Source organism: Metopolophium dirhodum, chromosome 1, assembly GCF_019925205.1.
Source record: "Metopolophium dirhodum isolate CAU chromosome 1, ASM1992520v1, whole genome shotgun sequence".
Taxonomy (NCBI): Eukaryota; Metazoa; Arthropoda; class Insecta; order Hemiptera; family Aphididae; genus Metopolophium; species Metopolophium dirhodum.
Genome location: NC_083560.1, coordinates 94,070,289 through 94,092,640, shown reverse-complemented (window position 1 = coordinate 94,092,640; position 22,352 = coordinate 94,070,289). Strand labels below are relative to the sequence as shown.

The following is a 22,352-nucleotide window of genomic DNA, read 5'->3' as shown; positions in this document are numbered from 1 at the left end:
CTTAAAATTATCTTAAACCTACTGGACCGCCGATGATCTGGACGCCCTGGGCGGCCTCTCACACAATGCACGTTGCTGGCGGACTTACGCAATGTTACTATATATGTATAAATATTATATATCTAAATATATACTAGGTATTATATCACGTATTTTATGAATTGGTGTGCCGCGAAAATTTTGTAGGAGAAGAAGTATGCTACGTTGTTAAAAGGTTGAATACCACTGGTGTAGAGAAAGAGTTCATGTATTTGATGGTAAAATAGTGAAATACATTGACCGTAAAATAGAACATTTTCTATGACCATAATCACGTTCCAGATTTTTCCGAAATTGAACAAATACAGGTCAATGCAATTAAGGAAAAATCCAGAAGTACCACAAGGAAAATTTCTAGTACCTAGTTATTGAAAACGTCAAGAAAAACATAAATAAAGAAATGAAAAAAGAGGTAATTTTTACGCAAAACCAATTTTTGACTAGTCAGATACAAGACCTAACAGCACCATCAATTTGGCATCACCTAACCATGCAGGATAATCCAGTCGACTGTACATCTCGTGGTCTGTTCCCTTCAGCACTTGTTGACCATCCCTTGTGGACCGGCCTCTCATTTCTTAAGGGGTCACCTGATAAATGGCCAACAGCACCTACCCCTCGAGCGAACTGCGACAACAACTCGACGCATCTTGAAGAAAGAAGGCCAATTGTATTATTCGTCAGTGTTGACTCGTGCTTCATGAATTTACTTGAGCGATTTTCTTCTTTAGACAAAATTCTTCGGATCGTTTCCTATTGTCTCAGGTTCCGTTTTCGTAATATGATAGATGCAAGGACGACGAGTGTCAACGTGGAGGAACTCTTTATCTATGGTATTTAGTTGTATCTGATAGAAAAACAAATGTAAATACATTTCGAAGCCTGCTGTCTCCCGATTTGTGTATGTTTGTTTTTTTATAAATGTTAAAATTGATATATTTAATTGACTTTTATCCTCTTTTCAAAGTATTGAGTAATCCGGAATTTTCACCATCTCTCAAAACGACAAAAATCATTAATCAACATAACTCGCATAAAACTCATTCAAAAATTGAATCGCCAAGCAAAAACAATCATAAGATCAAATCTCCAATAAAGATGATAACCCCACAATTGTTGGGTTTGTATTTGATTTACATAAAATGTTTATAAACAATATTAAACGTAATATTAATTGCCTATGCCTAATATGTTATAGCTAAAACTCATAACCCAACATTTTCATTGCCTACAAGAAAAAATATTCAAAACAAATCTCCAATGATAAGATTTTCTCAAAGTTGTATGTATTTAAATATTTTTGATTTAATTTGTATAACATTTTCTGATGTTTTGAATCTATATTATGTTTTATAGACAATGATCATTATTTAGTTGTTGAATCTGAAGTCAGTCCGAATGTCCGAAGCCTGTCTCCTGATTTGTGTATGTTTCTTTCTTTATAAATGTTAAAATTGGTAAATTCTATTGTAGCTGATATACCTAATTGACTTTATCCTTTTTTTTTATAGTGTTGCGTAGTCCAGGATTTTCACCATCTCCCAGGACAACAAACACCATCAATAAAATCAAAAAAAGCCCTTTTAAGACACCTTCTAAAAAAATTGAATCTGCGAGAAAACAATTGTTTGTCAATTCTGGTAAGTATAAAATAAATATATATGATGGTAGGTATGTGGATTGGGAGTTATGCATGTGCCATTTATGTACAAAATAGTATCCATACCACCTACCTACTCATAAAAAAATGTACTATACAATATATATTTTAAATGAAATAATTCAATAATAAATTATTATGTACCTATGTTTATACAAGATTTTTGATTCATAATATATTATAGTAGAAATTAATAATCATTGATATATATTATAATAATCTATTGGTTTATTAAAATAATTATTTTTATATATAATATTGTATCAATACTTAATTAATTAAATATAATTGCATTTCTATCTTCTATTAGATATACTGAAAGGTTTCTTCTTGAAATGTTTATTTTTAACATTATTTTAATTGATAAATTTTATTTTTACAGCAACTCGTGAATTGCCGAAAACAGCCACAAATATTCAACATCATTATTGTTCTCCTCACAAAAGTGTCTATTATAAGTCGTACGAATCTTTAGATAATAATTTTAAAAAAAGGAAGCCCTGTAAAAACTATAAAGTCAAAAAAGTATTTATCAGGTACCTGTTGTTCTATATAGTATATAGTATAATATTAAACCTATAATAAAGTGTTTAGTAAATGTCAAGTGTGGCGAAACATTTTCTCATGGTATACTGTATGTATATCTGTAAATCTTTTTTAATCTCAAAAAAAAAAATCTTAAAAGCATTTAGTAAATTTTTATGTTTTCCATGTTTCTGTATTACTATTGTATTTTTAGATGAACAATTCAAAGATTTCATGCAACATAACATAATACTTCTAAAACATTATATGAGAAACCTGGACAAAAAACTGACCATGTTACTTGAACAGACTAAAAAAAATGATTCCTACATCAACGATAGTAACGATAAGGAAACTATTGATTATTCACATCTTGACTGCTTCTTTCCAATCTGTGATGAAACTACACTAAATTCTATTGAAGAACTATCTGTGGACAAAATATACAATACTGAAATGGTAACTAAATATAAAAAATTATTTTTTATAGTTTAATGTTATCTTATATTATTCATGATATGTGTATTATTAGTTATTACGGCGTATGACTATTGTTATGAACATTTGTAGTGTACCCTTATAAATGTGTTAATATTTTTCTTGATTTGATCTAGAAAAAGAAGCTGATAGGACTCGGTGGAAAATTGGTAAAGATTTTTGTCAAACGAATTATGCAATTTCTATTTACGGACAGCCTTTTAAAGTTGTACTCTTTCCATGGCAGAGGAAATAAAAATAAATGTTTTTCCAATCTTGCAATATCGAATGTCATATTTAGGAAGTTTCATGAATATATTTTTATAGTTTTATATCATAAATCATTTTATATCATTAAATGTATTAATTTAATTTAAATATCATAATATTATAATCATATTTTCTCTAAACATGATTAAGGTAATCAATTATTATAAGTACTCAAGATATCTTAATAGTAATATCTACGGTATTCAAAAAAATGATTTAATCCCATACTACCGTCCTAAGGAAGAATGCCGTAAATAGAAAAAAAAATGAGATTATTCTGTATTACGTTTAACATTACAGTTTTACACGTTGTTTTTAAGTAAAAATGCCGTAACTATGGTTATTCATCGAGATATGTGTGCTTATAAGAAACAAATATTGCTGTAATTGTAATTAAATATAATCGATGCTTAGCAAAAACGCCTTAATCACAGTTTGCTAGGGAAGATTGCCGTATCTTTTTCTAAAATACGGCGTTTTTACTTAGCACTTCATTATAATCTATATTTACGGCATTTTTGTTTAGAAAACTGGTCGTCAATAAGCTGTATCTTATAATTTAATTTTAAATTACTGATAATGTTTGGAGTTTTGCTGTTGTACACCATACACATTCTATATTTCGTTCAGTTATCTATGATATATCGTCGTGAATTGACGAAGTTCAATTTTTATTTTTGCAATGAATACACAACATGAATTTGTTTATGACCCAAACATAAATGTATACCAGGTTCACCAGACTCAACAACTACAATTGCATCAGACTTATTAGATGGAATTGAAGAACTCATTCAAGGTAAAATAGTAAAATTATATAATAAAATAAAATTATATTTATATAATATATATTTATATATTTTATTGTATTATATATAAAATTATAACTTAAAATATTAGATGATTATTATTTCATTCGAAAAATAAAGAATTGGGTGTACCTATCTAATTTTCAGATGATAATGAATCCGTCGTAAATAATATATCAGAGTTACCTATTTATTTTGATGATGGTGTTGTGGTTAACGATGAAGTAGAACTTTTCACGAAATCCGGGGAACTTAGGAAAAGGAAAAAATATATAAAAAGTGTAGAAATGCGAAAAAAAATAAAATTAGACTTAGAAAAAGATCGGCACGGGGTGTTACCAGGCTGCGATAAAGAAAATTGCCAAAAACAGTGCTATGGAAAAATTACAGAAGAAAGACGATTTGATGTGAACTTTCAATATTGGAATATGACCTGGAAGGAACGTAGAGTTTTCATATTGAGTACGTGTCAATGCATGGATGTTAAAACACGTAAAAATACCGAACTCACTAACCGCAAAAATTCTTTAAAATTTTATATAACTGATGACCAAGGTATCAAAATACAAGTATGCAAACCCTTTTTTTAACCACTTTAGGCTTTAAAAAAACAAATGATAGACTTCTAGATATATTAAGACATTATCCCAATGGTCAAATCAGGTTTCTAAAAAAAATATATCGTTTACTGTACTCGGTCATGAAGAGTGTGAGGTATGTGAAAGTTTAAAAATTCATGAACACGCAAAAGACAATTTAGTTGAAGATTGTGAAATTTGCCAAACTTACTCTGTATATAAAAAAAAAGCCAATGTTGCAAGAGCTCTGTACCAAGAGCACGCGAAAAATGAATTCGATGCAAAATCTATTTATGTTACAGTAGATCTGCAAAAAGTTATTATGTTGCCACGTGTTGATACATTTAAAAAAGTTTTGTTTACTAAACGAATAGTTGCATACAATGAAAGCTTTGTACCTGTCGGAGGAAATAAACATATTTTTCCATTTGCATGCGTATGGCATGCAGGTATAAGTGGGAGTAAAAAGGAAGACTTGGTCAGTACATTTTATTCATTTTTCTTGCACTATCGCGATGCCCAGAAGTTGACAATTTGGCTGGATAACTGCAGCAGTCAAAAGAAGAACTGGCGTTTATCATCATTTTTAGTATACATAGTCAACTCAGATGATATTTGTGCCCAAGAAATTGTTTTAAATTATTTTGAACCCGGGCACACATTTAGGTATGTCGGCCGATAGTTTCCACCATCAAGTGGAACTTTCTTTAAAACCTCAGAAGAAAACCGAAAACCTACGATTTCGAAGATTTTGCTAAAGCAGTAGGGGCGGCCAATAAAGGAAATGTTAACATAAAAAAAATGAGTTTTTCTGATTTTTTTCAATGGAAAGATTATAAGGCACAACAGAAACTATTAAAGTCCACAAATAGAGTTTTGTTGAGAGACATTGTTTCAATAAAAGCTGAACGTGGAAAATACGTATTGTTTACTAAAAGTCAGTTTAATGATGAACAATACACATTAGATTTCGTTCAAAAAAAGTATATGAACAGAAAAGGAATGACTCTGCCATCTTCGCATACAGAAAATTGTGGAATACCAAAAGAAAAACGTGACGATATTCTTTCAAATTTGAGTCAAATTCTCCCAAAAAATAGAAAACAATTTTGGGAAAATATAACGGTACATAAACAATAATTCATCTAAATTATATAATATGTTAAACTGCTGCATGTATCTTTTTTAATAATTTATTTTGTGTATCTCATATTTGCATATATTTTAATTTTTATGTATATTAAAAATGTATAATGACTAGATGACTTTGATTTCAAGATAAAGATATTGTAATTACTTGTTATAAATTAAAACTAAAAATTAGTATTGATAATGTATGGCGTTATTTCTTCAATTGTTAGTGATTAGTACATTTTGGTATGCTACAGAAAAAAGCCGTAACTAGAATTACGGAATTTTTGCCAAGTAACCTATTCTAAATAATTAAGTACGTACTTAGTATGAATATCAAAACAAGCATATCTTGGTGAATTAAAAATTTTAAATAAAATGAATAGTTCCATTGCATTCATTGAGTATATTTCCGTAAGAAAATATGTATTTTACTTTGAAAAATATTATATTTATGAAAATAGAACTACCAAAAACTACTAAACATAAAAATTCATTTTTCTCGAAATGGCATGAAGGAAACTTACGGCATTCTTCCTTAGGACGGCAGTATACACATATTATATTATATTTATAATAATATTCGTATGTGAAGTATATTTATATCGCTGTGTATCAATATAATATATGTGACCATTTGTTTTTTATAAACACCATTTTGTATTATGCGAGACTCGTGAAGTATACGAATAACATAATATAAATACTATATAGAACCATTGGAAATTCGAAATATTTGATGTTCAGCTCTTCAAAAAATCTTGATAAATTAAATAAAAAACTAAAGAAAATCCAAAGTTTATCAACGATCAGATAGCCACACCGAGAGGCTGTTATATGGGTTGATAATTTTATCACTGATTGTGTTTCTTAAAATGTTTTATTCTACATTATCTTTGCAAAAAATACTTGTTATTAAAATAAACTATTATACTATTTACTATAAATTGTTGTTTTGTCTACATATTATTATAATACATTTATATATATTTGACATATTTGAACATTTGTATTACACATTTTTATAATAATATAGTAATGAACATCAATAACAAAAAAATATAAGTACTATTTAAAAGCTTCTTTTTAATTTGAATTTTATTTTCTAAAACCTTAATAATTTGAAAACCTAAGTAAGTCAAGATAAATTACGTTTCTCTTGAACATAATATACTATTATAAATAAATAAAAACTATTGATGATTATTATCAAGGTTCCCCTGTATAAGTATACATATAACCTATATTTTAAAATTTATATTTAAACTTCCAATTTATTACACAAAATATTTAGTAATTTTTAAAAATTATTTTTTAGCATTGTTGTTATTACATTTTATTTTAGATTCTGAGCGAAGCGATGAATGTATTGATTCTACAATGATGTGTGTTTTTTTTTTTTTTTTTTATTTTTAATTTTTTAATTTTTTAATTTTTTTTTTATTTTTGTGTCTGTCATCACCTTTTAGGACAGTAAAAGTGCTTGGATTTTCTTCAATAGTAACTTTTCTGATAGGAAAGTGAATCTTGTTGGTACTTGGGGGGGCAAAAGTAAAAATTTCCCAGTAGTTTTCACAAGCGACGTGAAAAACAAAAGAAAAATTAAGGAAAAACGGGAATTTTTACGCAAAATCTGTTTTCGAGAAAATCGATTTTGGTTTTTGGTGTAACTCTAAAACAAATGACCGTAGGGACATGAAATTTTGACTGAATGTTTATATTAGCATTTTCTATGCACCATAAAATTTACAAAATATTTTGACTCTTTTTGAGCTGTTTACGGCCATTGTCAGTTTTCAATTTTTTTAGTTTTTTTTTCTATAAATATCAATAAAATTTTATCTGTTGAGTAAAAAAGCTTGAAAATTTAATAGAAGGCTCCCAGGTTATTATTTCAAAGGCAGATGAAAAAAATTAAAAATCCTTAGTCACAGTTTTTAATTATAAGCATTTAAAGTTCAAATTTTGACAAAATACGGAAAAATTACGAAAAATAGCAAATTATTTTGATGAGAATTCATAAAAATTTTTCTTTTTAAATCTAAGATTTGAAAATGTAATATAAGATTACTCATAAGTTTGTGTACCTTTATCAAAAAAAAAATGTCTAGAAGAAACTTAAATTAAATTTTTATGAGCGTCTGAAATTTATATTTTTACAACATTTGATATTTACTCGATTTCTCATGTAACAATTTTCTTATTTTATTGTAATTAAAAAACGAATGACTGTAGATACTTGAAAATTTCACTGAATGTTTATATTAGCATTTTCTATACACCATAAAATGTTGAAAATATTTTGACTCTTTTTGAGCTGTTTACGGACATTGTCAGTTTTCAATTTTTTTAGTTTTTTTTCTATAAATATCAATAAATTTTTATTTGTTGGGTAAAAAAGCGTGAAAATTTAATATAATGCTCCTGATATATCGTTCTAATAGCAGTTGAAAAATATTAAAAATACATAGGCACAATTTTTTTTTATAAGCATTTAAAGTTCAAATTTTGACAACATTTATCAAATTTATAATTTATTAATTATTTTGTAGTTAAAAATTTATAAACTTTTAACTTTTATGGCTAAGGATTGAAAATTTAAAACAAGGCTCCACGTAAATAGGTTATATATAAATTACTTTATTCACAATAATATCATCAAATATACTTGGTAAAATCATAGGCTGACTGACCGTTTTCGCTCAGAATCGTTTTTCTTATACAATGATATTATATCATTGAATTCAAATTTAACACCATCCATTACAGTGACCCACTTGTAACCTACTGTACAGCAGAGCGACATCCACTTATCCACCTTTTTATAATATATATGTATATTATATCTTAAATTTTTTTTCCGATGTTGATTATTTTTTATATATAATGATTGTTATATATTTAAGTACAATTTGTTATGAATCATGTGTCTATTTAGTAATAAAAAATGTTTTATTTGATATTATACAGATTCAGTCAAGTGTTTGAAAAAATTTCAAAGTGAAACCATTAATGAAGAGATCGAACAATTTATAAAATATGCACTCATTCAAGCACCGTTTAATATAAAAAGAAAAGAAACTAATATATCAATGTAATTCTTATATTATACCTAATTAAAATAATAAAAATACATATGCAATTACACATTCATACAATTTTTTTAGTAATTTAATAATTTAAATTGTAAAATATTAATGCAGTGAAACTTTCATATTACAAAGTCTGATGGTTCAACATAAATACAATTTGTATTATAAAGAATTCAATTAAATATATAATTAAATGAATTTAGTTCTAATTAGGTTTGGTCCATAAAAATATTTTGTTAAGCAGGAGTTTTTAAAATGGATGATTCACTGCGTATTACAAATATGAGGTCATGTGATAGATTGGGCCATGGCGTGGCCATTATGTCAAGTAGTCTTCGTAATTATGTGCGTGAATTCGGGGAGAATATTTTTTCAATTGATGGTCAAATCATACTGTGCAAATTATGTGAAGTCAAAGTTTTCCATGATAAACGGTATTTAATAAACGGTACTCAACATATTAAAACTGAAAAACATTTAACATCAGTGAATTTACTACAGAATAAACAAGGCAATTTTCAGAGTTTATTCACTAATACTACAACACTGAATAAAGATCATTTTCTGCAGATTGTTATATTTAAATATTTATAATATAATCATATTTAAAAAATACATTTTTTTTGCTAAATTTTATTAGGTATGCATATTAACATTTTAGTGCATATATTTATGCATATTTAGGACTTTTTAGCGCATATTTGGTTGGTTTTTAATGCACATAAATCCGCGCTCTACTTTTAAAGTTTGATTATTTAAATTAAGATAACATTCTATACAGGTTGAATTATTTGGGAAAAACTTTTAACTATCATTAAATTAATGTTCAAATACAATTTGACTTATGTTTATTGAGGATTTAAATAGCATTCAATTAAGATAGCAAAAATCTTAATGCTGATTGAATGCTTATTTCAAGTTTTCATTCAAATTTGATTTTACGGCATTTCATCTTTATGTGATCTTTAATAAATGTTAAATTATACTACAATTGGTCATATGTTAACATTAATTTAAACTTTAAAACTGAGTTTTCAATATCGAATTAGTATTAAATTAATATTACGATGCTATGTGGGCTGAGACAACTAAAGGTGAAGACATTTTTGAAATCGTGGACCATTATCTGAAATTTGCCAATTTACCATGGGATAAATGCATTGGAGTATGTACCGATGGAGCTCCCGCGATGACTGGCTCAGTCAAAGGCTTTAATTCTTCTGACAAGAAAAAAAAATGAAAATATTATTTTTACTCATTGTTTTCTACATAGAGAAGCCCTTGTGACAAAAACATTGGTGGGTGATTTAAAGGAAGTTTTGGGTCAAGTTGTAAAAGTGATAAATTATATTAAAAGTAGTCCACTAAAGTCAAGGTTGTTTGAAAAAATGTGTGAAGGTATGGATTCAGATAACTCAAAATTACTTTATCACAGTGCAATAAGATGGTTATCAAGAGGCCGGGTATTATCACGTTTTTATGATTTGAGTGAAGAAATAATTTTTTTTTTAACAATAGAAGAATCGAAATACGAAGAAACCGTGGAGATGAAAAGTGGTGGACAAAAGTTTCTTTTTTAACTGATATTTTTGAACTTTTGAATAAATTAAATACAAGCATGCAAGGCCGTAACGAAAATATCCTAACATCATCCGACAAAATTATGGCTTTTAATGAAAAATTAATTCTGTGGAAAACTCAATTTGACCAAAATAAATTAACTATGTTCCCACGAACTGCAGAGCGAGATGTAGACGCCAGTCTCATATCGTTAATTAGCGAATCTATGATGTTACTGAAAGACAAATTGACGAAATACTTTCCCAGCATAAATGTTGAAGACTATGACTGGGTGCAGAATCCATTCAGTGTATCAGTTAATGAGGTAATTGGTTTGACATTTGCGGAAGAAGACAATCTTATCTCACTGAAAAATGATCGAACAATGAAGCTAAAATTTAAAGAAATGACGGTTAACAAATTTTGGATATATGCTCAAGCTGAATTTCCTGAAATATCTATAAAAGCAATAACAATTTTACTACCATTCTCCACATCATATCTATGCGAACAAGGATTCTCAGCAGTTACCACTATAAAAAGTAAAAAAAGAGAAGACTTCGATCCGTAGAAGAAGAACTGAGAGTGAGCTTGTCGACAGTTCGTCCTAGATTAAAACGTTTGTGCACCACACGTCAAGCACAAATATCTCATTAATCGGTATATTTTTATTTCATTGTACGTTATTATCATATAAAATAAATATTTCTGCTAACACATTTTCTCATCATTGTTTTAATTTATTTCACAATAATTAACCCTCTAATAGAGTAGATTATAAATAGTGTACATATTATTCGTTATGTCGAGTATAGATGTATACACATCATTGTATAAGAAAAACGATTCTGAGCGAAAACGGTCAGTCAGCCTATGATTTTACCAAGTATATTTGATGATATTATTGTGAATAAAGTAATTTATATATAACCTATTTACGTGGAGCCTTGTTTTAAATTTTCAATCCTTAGCCATAAAAGTTAAAAATTTATAAATTTTTAACTACAAAATAATTAATAAATTATAAATTTGATAAATGTTGTCAAAATTTGAACTTTAAATGCTTATAAAAAAAAATTGTGCCTATGTATTTTTAATATTTTTCAACTGCTATTAGAACGATATATCAGGAGCATTATATTAAATTTTCACGCTTTTTTACCCAACAAATAAAAATTTATTGATATTTATAGAAAAAAAACTAAAAAAATTGAAAACTGACAATGTCCGTAAACAGCTCAAAAAGAGTCAAAATATTTTCAACATTTTATGGTGTATAGAAAATGCTAATATAAACATTCAGTGAAATTTTCAAGTATCTACAGTCATTCGTTTTTTAATTACAATAAAATAAGAAAATTGTTACATGAGAAATCGAGTAAATATCAAATGTTGTAAAAATATAAATTTCAGACGCTCATAAAAATTTAATTTAAGTTTCTTCTAGACATTTTTTTTTTGATAAAGGTACACAAACTTATGAGTAATCTTATATTACATTTTCAAATCTTAGATTTAAAAAGAAAAATTTTTATGAATTCTCATCAAAATAATTTGCTATTTTTCGTAATTTTTCCGTATTTTGTCAAAATTTGAACTTTAAATGCTTATAATTAAAAACTGTGACTAAGGATTTTTAATTTTTTTCATCTGCCTTTGAAATAATAACCTGGGAGCCTTCTATTAAATTTTCAAGCTTTTTTACTCAACAGATAAAATTTTATTGATATTTATAGAAAAAAAAACTAAAAAAATTGAAAACTGACAATGGCCGTAAACAGCTCAAAAAGAGTCAAAATATTTTGTAAATTTTATGGTGCATAGAAAATGCTAATATAAACATTCAGTCAAAATTTCATGTCCCTACGGTCATTTGTTTTAGAGTTACACCAAAAACCAAAATCGATTTTCTCGAAAACAGATTTTGCGTAAAAATTCCCGTTTTTCCTTAATTTTTCTTTTGTTTTTCACGTCGCTTGTGAAAACTACTGGGAAATTTTTACTTTTGCCCCCCCAAGTACCAACAAGATTCACTTTCCTATCAGAAAAGTTACTATTGAAGAAAATCCAAGCACTTTTACTGTCCTAAAAGGTGATGACAGACACAAAAATAAAAAAAAAATTAAAAAATTAAAAAATTAAAAATAAAAAAAAAAAAAAAAAACACACATCATTGTAGAATCAATACATTCATCGCTTCGCTCAGAATCTAAAATAAAATGTAATAACAACAATGCTAAAAAATAATTTTTAAAAATTACTAAATATTTTGTGTAATAAATTGGAAGTTTAAATATAAATTTTAAAATATAGGTTATATGTATACTTATACAGGGGAACCTTGATAATAATCATCAATAGTTTTTATTTATTTATAATAGTATATTATGTTCAAGAGAAACGTAATTTATCTTGACTTACTTAGGTTTTCAAATTATTAAGGTTTTAGAAAATAAAATTCAAATTAAAAAGAAGCTTTTAAATAGTACTTATATTTTTTTGTTATTGATGTTCATTACTATATTATTATAAAAATGTGTAATACAAATGTTCAAATATGTCAAATATATATAAATGTATTATAATAATATGTAGACAAAACAACAATTTATAGTAAATAGTATAATAGTTTATTTTAATAACAAGTATTTTTTGCAAAGATAATGTAGAATAAAACATTTTAAGAAACACAATCAGTGATAAAATTATCAACCCATATAACAGCCTCTCGGTGTGGCTATCTGATCGTTGATAAACTTTGGATTTTCTTTAGTTTTTTATTTAATTTATCAAGATTTTTTGAAGAGCTGAACATCAAATATTTCGAATTTCCAATGGTTCTATATAGTATTTATATTATGTTATTCGTATACTTCACGAGTCTCGCATAATACAAAATGGTGTTTATAAAAAACAAATGGTCACATATATTATATTGATACACAGCGATATAAATATACTTCACATACGAATATTATTATAAATATAATATAATATGTGTATACTGCCGTCCTAAGGAAGAATGCCGTAAGTTTCCTTCATGCCATTTCGAGAAAAATGAATTTTTATGTTTAGTAGTTTTTGGTAGTTCTATTTTCATAAATATAATATTTTTCAAAGTAAAATACATATTTTCTTACGGAAATATACTCAATGAATGCAATGGAACTATTCATTTTATTTAAAATTTTTAATTCACCAAGATATGCTTGTTTTGATATTCATACTAAGTACGTACTTAATTATTTAGAATAGGTTACTTGGCAAAAATTCCGTAATTCTAGTTACGGCTTTTTTCTGTAGCATACCAAAATGTACTAATCACTAACAATTGAAGAAATAACGCCATACATTATCAATACTAATTTTTAGTTTTAATTTATAACAAGTAATTACAATATCTTTATCTTGAAATCAAAGTCATCTAGTCATTATACATTTTTAATATACATAAAAATTAAAATATATGCAAATATGAGATACACAAAATAAATTATTAAAAAAGATACATGCAGCAGTTTAACATATTATATAATTTAGATGAATTATTGTTTATGTACCGTTATATTTTCCCAAAATTGTTTTCTATTTTTTGGGAGAATTTGACTCAAATTTGAAAGAATATCGTCACGTTTTTCTTTTGGTATTCCACAATTTTCTGTATGCGAAGATGGCAGAGTCATTCCTTTTCTGTTCATATACTTTTTTTGAACGAAATCTAATGTGTATTGTTCATCATTAAACTGACTTTTAGTAAACAATACGTATTTTCCACGTTCAGCTTTTATTGAAACAATGTCTCTCAACAAAACTCTATTTGTGGACTTTAATAGTTTCTGTTGTGCCTTATAATCTTTCCATTGAAAAAAATCAGAAAAACTCATTTTTTTTATGTTAACATTTCCTTTATTGGCCGCCCCTACTGCTTTAGCAAAATCTTCGAAATCGTAGGTTTTCGGTTTTCTTCTGAGGTTTTAAAGAAAGTTCCACTTGATGGTGGAAACTATCGGCCGACATACCTAAATGTGTGCCCGGGTTCAAAATAATTTAAAACAATTTCTTGGGCACAAATATCATCTGAGTTGACTATGTATACTAAAAATGATGATAAACGCCAGTTCTTCTTTTGACTGCTGCAGTTATCCAGCCAAATTGTCAACTTCTGGGCATCGCGATAGTGCAAGAAAAATGAATAAAATGTACTGACCAAGTCTTCCTTTTTACTCCCACTTATACCTGCATGCCATACGCATGCAAATGGAAAAATATGTTTATTTCCTCCGACAGGTACAAAGCTTTCATTGTATGCAACTATTCGTTTAGTAAACAAAACTTTTTTAAATGTATCAACACGTGGCAACATAATAACTTTTTGCAGATCTACTGTAACATAAATAGATTTTGCATCGAATTCATTTTTCGCGTGCTCTTGGTACAGAGCTCTTGCAACATTGGCTTTTTTTTTATATACAGAGTAAGTTTGGCAAATTTCACAATCTTCAACTAAATTGTCTTTTGCGTGTTCATGAATTTTTAAACTTTCACATACCTCACACTCTTCATGACCGAGTACAGTAAACGATATATTTTTTTTAGAAACCTGATTTGACCATTGGGATAATGTCTTAATATATCTAGAAGTCTATCATTTGTTTTTTTAAAGCCTAAAGTGGTTAAAAAAAGGGTTTGCATACTTGTATTTTGATACCTTGGTCATCAGTTATATAAAATTTTAAAGAATTTTTGCGGTTAGTGAGTTCGGTATTTTTACGTGTTTTAACATCCATGCATTGACACGTACTCAATATGAAAACTCTACGTTCCTTCCAGGTCATATTCCAATATTGAAAGTTCACATCAAATCGTCTTTCTTCTGTAATTTTTCCATAGCACTGTTTTTGGCAATTTTCTTTATCGCAGCCTGGTAACACCCCGTGCCGATCTTTTTCTAAGTCTAATTTTATTTTTTTTCGCATTTCTACACTTTTTATATATTTTTTCCTTTTCCTAAGTTCCCCGGATTTCGTGAAAAGTTCTACTTCATCGTTAACCACAACACCATCATCAAAATAAATAGGTAACTCTGATATATTATTTACGACGGATTCATTATCATCTGAAAATTAGATAGGTACACCCAATTCTTTATTTTTCGAATGAAATAATAATCATCTAATATTTTAAGTTATAATTTTATATATAATACAATAAAATATATAAATATATATTATATAAATATAATTTTATTTTATTATATAATTTTACTATTTTACCTTGAATGAGTTCTTCAATTCCATCTAATAAGTCTGATGCAATTGTAGTTGTTGAGTCTGGTGAACCTGGTATACATTTATGTTTGGGTCATAAACAAATTCATGTTGTGTATTCATTGCAAAAATAAAAATTGAACTTCGTCAATTCACGACGATATATCATAGATAACTGAACGAAATATAGAATGTGTATGGTGTACAACAGCAAAACTCCAAACATTATCAGTAATTTAAAATTAAATTATAAGATACAGCTTATTGACGACCAGTTTTCTAAACAACAATGCCGTAAATATAGATTATAATGAAGTGCTAAGTAAAAACGCCGTATTTTAGAAAAAGATACGGCAATCTTCCCTAGCAAACTGTGATTAAGGCGTTTTTGCTAAGCATCGATTATATTTAATTACAATTACAGCAATATTTGTTTCTTATAAGCACACATATCTCGATGAATAACCATAGTTACGGCATTTTTACTTAAAAACAACGTGTAAAACTGTAATGTTAAACGTAATACAGAATAATCTCATTTTTTTTTCTATTTACGGCATTCTTCCTTAGGACGGTAGTATGGGATTAAATCATTTTTTTGAATACCGTAGATATTACTATTAAGATATCTTGAGTACTTATAATAATTGATTACCTTAATCATGTTTAGAGAAAATATGATTATAATATTATGATATTTAAATTAAATTAATACATTTAATGATATAAAATGATTTATGATATAAAACTATAAAAATATATTCATGAAACTTCCTAAATATGACATTCGATATTGCAAGATTGGAAAAACATTTATTTTTATTTCCTCTGCCATGGAAAGAGTACAACTTTAAAAGGCTGTCCGTAAATAGAAATTGCATAATTCGTTTGACAAAAATCTTTACCAATTTTCCACCGAGTCCTATCAGCTTCTTTTTCTAGATCAAATCAAGAAAAATATTAACACATTTATAAGGGTACACTACAAATGTTCATAACAATAGTCATACGCCGTAATAACTAATAATACACATATCATGAATAATATAAGATAACATTAAACTATAAAAAATAATTTTTTATATTTAGTTACCATTTCAGTATTGTATATTTTGTCCACAGATAGTTCTTCAATAGAATTTAGTGTAGTTTCATCACAGATTGGAAAGAAGCAGTCAAGATGTGAATAATCAATAGTTTCCTTATCGTTACTATCGTTGATGTAGGAATCATTTTTTTTAGTCTGTTCAAGTAACATGGTCAGTTTTTTGTCCAGGTTTCTCATATAATGTTTTAGAAGTATTATGTTATGTTGCATGAAATCTTTGAATTGTTCATCTAAAAATACAATAGTAATACAGAAACATGGAAAACATAAAAATTTACTAAATGCTTTTAAGATTTTTTTTTTTGAGATTAAAAAAGATTTACAGATATACATACAGTATACCATGAGAAAATGTTTCGCCACACTTGACATTTACTAAACACTTTATTATAGGTTTAATATTATACTATATACTATATAGAACAACAGGTACCTGATAAATACTTTTTTGACTTTATAGTTTTTACAGGGCTTCCTTTTTTTAAAATTATTATCTAAAGATTCGTACGACTTATAATAGACACTTTTGTGAGGAGAACAATAATGATGTTGAATATTTGTGGCTGTTTTCGGCAATTCACGAGTTGCTGTAAAAATAAAATTTATCAATTAAAATAATGTTAAAAATATACATTTCAAGAAGAAACCTTTCAGTATATCTAATAGAAGATAGAAATGCAATTATATTTAATTAATTAAGTATTGATACAATATTATATATAAAAATAATTATTTTAATAAACCAATAGATTATTATAATATATATCAATGATTATTAATTTCTACTATAATATATTATGAATCAAAAATCTTGTATAAACATAGGTACATAATAATTTATTATTGAATTATTTCATTTAAAATATATATTGTATAGTACATTTTTTTATGAGTAGGTAGGTGGTATGGATACTATTTTGTACATAAATGGCACATGCATAACTCCCAATCCACATACCTACCATCATATATATTTATTTTATACTTACCAGAATTGACAAACAATTGTTTTCTCGCAGATTCAATTTTTTTAGAAGGTGTCTTAAAAGGGCTTTTTTTGATTTTATTGATGGTGTTTGTTGTCCTGGGAGATGGTGAAAATCCTGGACTACGCAACACTATAAAAAAAAAGGATAAAGTCAATTAGGTATATCAGCTACAATAGAATTTACCAATTTTAACATTTATAAAGAAAGAAACATACACAAATCAGGAGACAGGCTTCGGACATTCGGACTGACTTCAGATTCAACAACTAAATAATGATCATTGTCTATAAAACATAATATAGATTCAAAACATCAGAAAATGTTATACAAATTAAATCAAAAATATTTAAATACATACAACTTTGAGAAAATCTTATCATTGGAGATTTGTTTTGAATATTTTTTCTTGTAGGCAATGAAAATGTTGGGTTATGAGTTTTAGCTATAACATATTAGGCATAGGCAATTAATATTACGTTTAATATTGTTTATAAACATTTTATGTAAATCAAATACAAACCCAACAATTGTGGGGTTATCATCTTTATTGGAGATTTGATCTTATGATTGTTTTTGCTTGGCGATTCAATTTTTGAATGAGTTTTATGCGAGTTATGTTGATTAATGATTTTTGTCGTTTTGAGAGATGGTGAAAATTCCGGATTACTCAATACTTTGAAAAGAGGATAAAAGTCAATTAAATATATCAATTTTAACATTTATAAAAAAACAAACATACACAAATCGGGAGACAGCAGGCTTCGAAATGTATTTACATTTGTTTTTCTATCAGATACAACTAAATACCATAGATAAAGAGTTCCTCCACGTTGACACTCGTCGTCCTTGCATCTATCATATTACGAAAACGGAACCTGAGACAATAGGAAACGATCCGAAGAATTTTGTCTAAAGAAGAAAATCGCTCAAGTAAATTCATGAAGCACGAGTCAACACTGACGAATAATACAATTGGCCTTCTTTCTTCAAGATGCGTCGAGTTGTTGTCGCAGTTCGCTCGAGGGGTAGGTGCTGTTGGCCATTTATCAGGTGACCCCTTAAGAAATGAGAGGCCGGTCCACAAGGGATGGTCAACAAGTGCTGAAGGGAACAGACCACGAGATGTACAGTCGACTGGATTATCCTGCATGGTTAGGTGATGCCAAATTGATGGTGCTGTTAGGTCTTGTATCTGACTAGTCAAAAATTGGTTTTGCGTAAAAATTACCTCTTTTTTCATTTCTTTATTTATGTTTTTCTTGACGTTTTCAATAACTAGGTACTAGAAATTTTCCTTGTGGTACTTCTGGATTTTTCCTTAATTGCATTGACCTGTATTTGTTCAATTTCGGAAAAATCTGGAACGTGATTATGGTCATAGAAAATGTTCTATTTTACGGTCAATGTATTTCACTATTTTACCATCAAATACATGAACTCTTTCTCTACACCAGTGGTATTCAACCTTTTAACAACGTAGCATACTTCTTCTCCTACAAAATTTTCGCGGCACACCAATTCATAAAATACGTGATATAATACCTAGTATATATTTAGATATATAATATTTATACATATATAGTAACATTGCGTAAGTCCGCCAGCAACGTGCATTGTGTGAGAGGCCGCCCAGGGCGTCCAGATCATCGGCGGTCCAGTAGGTTTAAGATAATTTTAAGTACTGTCCCTTTTGTTTGTGAGCTCTGTGGTCATTGCACCAGACCGAACCGACCACAGAGACCCTCTCCCCATAACTAGCTTGTACCATCCTAATTCCTTGGGTAGGTATCTCCTGACCTGGTCGTCACCATCGTACGTTAGAATTGCCTACCTTGTACATTCTCAGGCGAGGGCACTTATAGTTGCCTACCCGCTCAAATAGTCGGCGTTAGTGGTGGCATTGGCCCAACACAGGCATATTCAGTTCTCGGGCTTCCCCCGAGTGGTCCTTCGGATCGCCCCTCTTCAGGGCGCACACATTTTTTGGTCCTTCGGGCCGGATAGATTAATACAAACCAAGATACATAGTATTAATAAACCACAGTTTTCTGTACATGACCAGTTTTTTCTTCGTGTATATTATTCTGGTTATAACTTTGGTAGTACCTACATCTGTAATTCTGTACTGTCACTGAGTTAGTGAGTAACTAAATTGTAGTGACAATTCTATGCTGTAGGCCGTGCACGTACTTGTTCTCCACGAGAATTATCTCTCTTTAATAGTCCTGCACCTGTGTCAAATAAATTCTGATCACAATGTCGGACGTTGTTTACAATGACGCAAAATCGCGTATTCTTCGCTGCATTAACAAATTAAAAACCTTTGCGCAAGCCTCTATTGAATACAATAACGAGCGTGGAAGTGCTGGTAAACGAGCAAAGATTGCAAAAATGATCACTGAACTTACCCCTCTTCGAAATGCAGTTGAGGACAATGTCCAACGAATGGAATCAGCCGTTAATTCGCATACAGCCTCTGCTGCGATAACGGATACTAGTGAAAGTCAGGCCTTTATTACGTCATTCGACGGTCTGTACTACGAGCTGGGAGCCTTTGCTAATGTTCACAAATTAAACATGTCACCTGCGATGGACACAGCTTCGGCTTCATTTTCAAATCAAACCAATAGTTCACATAATTTATCAGCCTTTCAGTTACCAAAACGTTAATTCCCTACATTCTCTGGTGTGTTGACGGACTGGCAATGCTTTGAGGATTTATTCACATCAATACTTTCACACGCTCCTGAACTTCCAGACGTTGAACGTTTTGAGTTTCTAAAGATGTCTCTCACGGGTGAAGCTCTAGCCCTTGTGTCGCATCTCACGTTAACCGCTACCAACTATACAAGTTCTTGGAAAATCTTGCGGTCCCGATAAGGCAACAAACGTGATCTCGCTCGTGTTCACCTAGATTCTCTGCTTGCTACACAGATAGTTAAATCGAATGGTTTAATGATGCTACCTCTATTCAAGAGCAAATTAACACAATATTAGAGAACACAGCTGCTTTAGACAACCTCGATTTTTTAACCTGACAGTGGAGTCCTCTTCTGGTGCATCTTTTTGAGAAGCATTTAGATTACGATTTACGTGCTCGGTGGGAATTAGTCGTTGGGGATAATTATTATCCTCAAGTCTTTGAATTTGTGGATTTCTTGCGTAGCCATCTGCGTTTTGCGGACATCTATTCCAGTTCTGTTTCAGTTAACCGACCAGATAATGTTTCAAAATCCAAACGGTCCTTTAAGCAACAAAGTTTTAAACCTTGCTCGTCAGGTCCATCAACAATCTTAGCCGCAACGACGCATCACCTGAGATCGAAAGAATTATGAACAGAAGTACTCGTTCGAAATATGATATGCTGCTAATCAATGGTAATATGAAAACGCCTATTAAAATGAACAAAAAACGGTATTTAATATCAAATACATGTGTGGTTGATTCTGTTATTACCCTCATTACGATGGCAATTACTGATAGTAAATATTACAAAGAGTTTATAGACAAAAACACAAACAATGTATTTATTACGTTTTGTAATGATCTGTCAAAAAATGGGACGAGTGCAATAATTTATAAAAAACGTTTGGAAATATTAAGAAATATATTCAAGGACGAAGTGGGTATAACAGATGTTACTTTAATAGATGCTAAATGCAATGCAATGTATATAGTAACGAGTCTCTTAACCCTTTGTCGACCGACGGTACATATAAGTACCATCACTTTTAAAATATATATAAAATCAATATGAAACAATTTGTACGTTATTTCCCGTCGGTACTCTACAGTACCACTATATCTATCGAAAAAAAAAAAGTAAGATATAATTCTATTTAATAACTACGTAACGACTTTATTTAGATGGGATTTTCTTGAAATCGGTATCGGGAGATTGCTCGTACAAAATTATCGTTTATATTTATCAATAATCATTGTATTGAAATTATAAAACGGCAATTATGTTGGAATGTGTGTGTAGATTAATTATATTACTTGGTTAAAATGTTTTTATATAGATGTCATGTTTATAATGCGATTATAATCAATTGGACTTGTGCGTACCGTCGGTCAGCAAGTGTCGTCGCGTCGTGTTTTCGTGTCTGTAGCGTTTGTTGTCGCGTACTCGCTTGCGTCGTGTGTTTGTCGTTTTGATCCATTATTATTTTATAATTTTATCATTAATATTGTCGTACAAAAATGACTAATATTAATGAAGACGAAAATATACATAGCTGGCTGAATGAAGAATTTCCATTGGATAATAACATGCTAACAGATGAAGAGATCTCGGATGATGAAAATATTGATTGCGAATCAGGTAATGATTTTAGTTTACCCTATGTTGATGAAGTTGCCGAATCGATGGAAAATAAACCCTTCGACTATTTAGTAGTTTTGGATACTGACGTACAATCACATTTACCCACTGTAGAAACTCAAGAGCCAGTCGTTATAAATGTATCTGCGACTCCGGTTCCAGGCCCATCTACTAACTCTTTGCCCCCAGTAAAAAAATTTAAAAAAACTTATTACAGACAAATAAACAAAATAAAAACACAAGTTCGGACTCTATAACTTCCTCAATAACTACAAATGCTGACGAAACTGAAGAATCATATTATGAACCTAATCGAAAATGGTCTAAAAAAATAAAACAACTGATATACCAAATTATTGCCTTTCAACTGGAAAAGTAGATGAACTTTTTCATGGTGAAACGGCTACATCGGTTTTTCTTGAACTTTTAGACGGCTTTCTCGATCATCTTGTTTTTCAAACAAATTTATATGGTACTCAAAGAGATAAAATACTGAACATAAAACGACATGAAATGTTGAATT

General features: G+C 29.0%; 2 protein-coding genes and 3 pseudogenes across 2 annotated transcripts; 3 read left to right on the top strand and 2 right to left on the bottom strand.

The window, feature by feature from the left end:
- The first annotated feature begins 529 nt into the window (after positions 1 to 529).
- On the top strand, positions 530 to 3,515 carry LOC132946360 (uncharacterized). The gene is given in 11 exon segments (XM_061016342.1): positions 530 to 732; positions 828 to 940; positions 1,007 to 1,159; positions 1,238 to 1,321; positions 1,396 to 1,464; positions 1,551 to 1,679; positions 2,082 to 2,205; positions 2,207 to 2,235; positions 2,439 to 2,683; positions 2,839 to 3,027; positions 3,498 to 3,515. Coding segments are annotated over 11 exon segments (1,356 nt in total).
- Positions 3,516 to 3,653: 138 nt separating this feature from the next.
- On the top strand, positions 3,654 to 4,386 carry LOC132934027 (uncharacterized; annotated as a pseudogene).
- A 5,813-nt stretch (positions 4,387 to 10,199) lies between these two features.
- LOC132946353 (zinc finger BED domain-containing protein 5-like) lies at positions 10,200 to 10,712 on the top strand. Its single transcript, XM_061016329.1, has one exon. The coding sequence runs from the start codon at positions 10,200 to 10,202 to the stop codon at positions 10,710 to 10,712; it is 513 nt and encodes a 170-aa protein (XP_060872312.1).
- Positions 10,713 to 14,798: 4,086 nt separating this feature from the next.
- LOC132934028 (uncharacterized) lies at positions 14,799 to 15,531 on the bottom strand (annotated as a pseudogene).
- Positions 15,532 to 15,669: 138 nt separating this feature from the next.
- On the bottom strand, positions 15,670 to 18,132 carry LOC132946344 (uncharacterized; annotated as a pseudogene).
- Between the last annotated feature and the right edge of the window lie 4,220 nt (positions 18,133 to 22,352).

Bases quoted from the DNA above. Each gene is read 5' to 3' on its own strand.
- LOC132946353 (XM_061016329.1), top strand. From the start codon at position 10,200: ATGCAAGGCCGTAACGAAAATATCCTAACATCATCCGACAAAATTATG.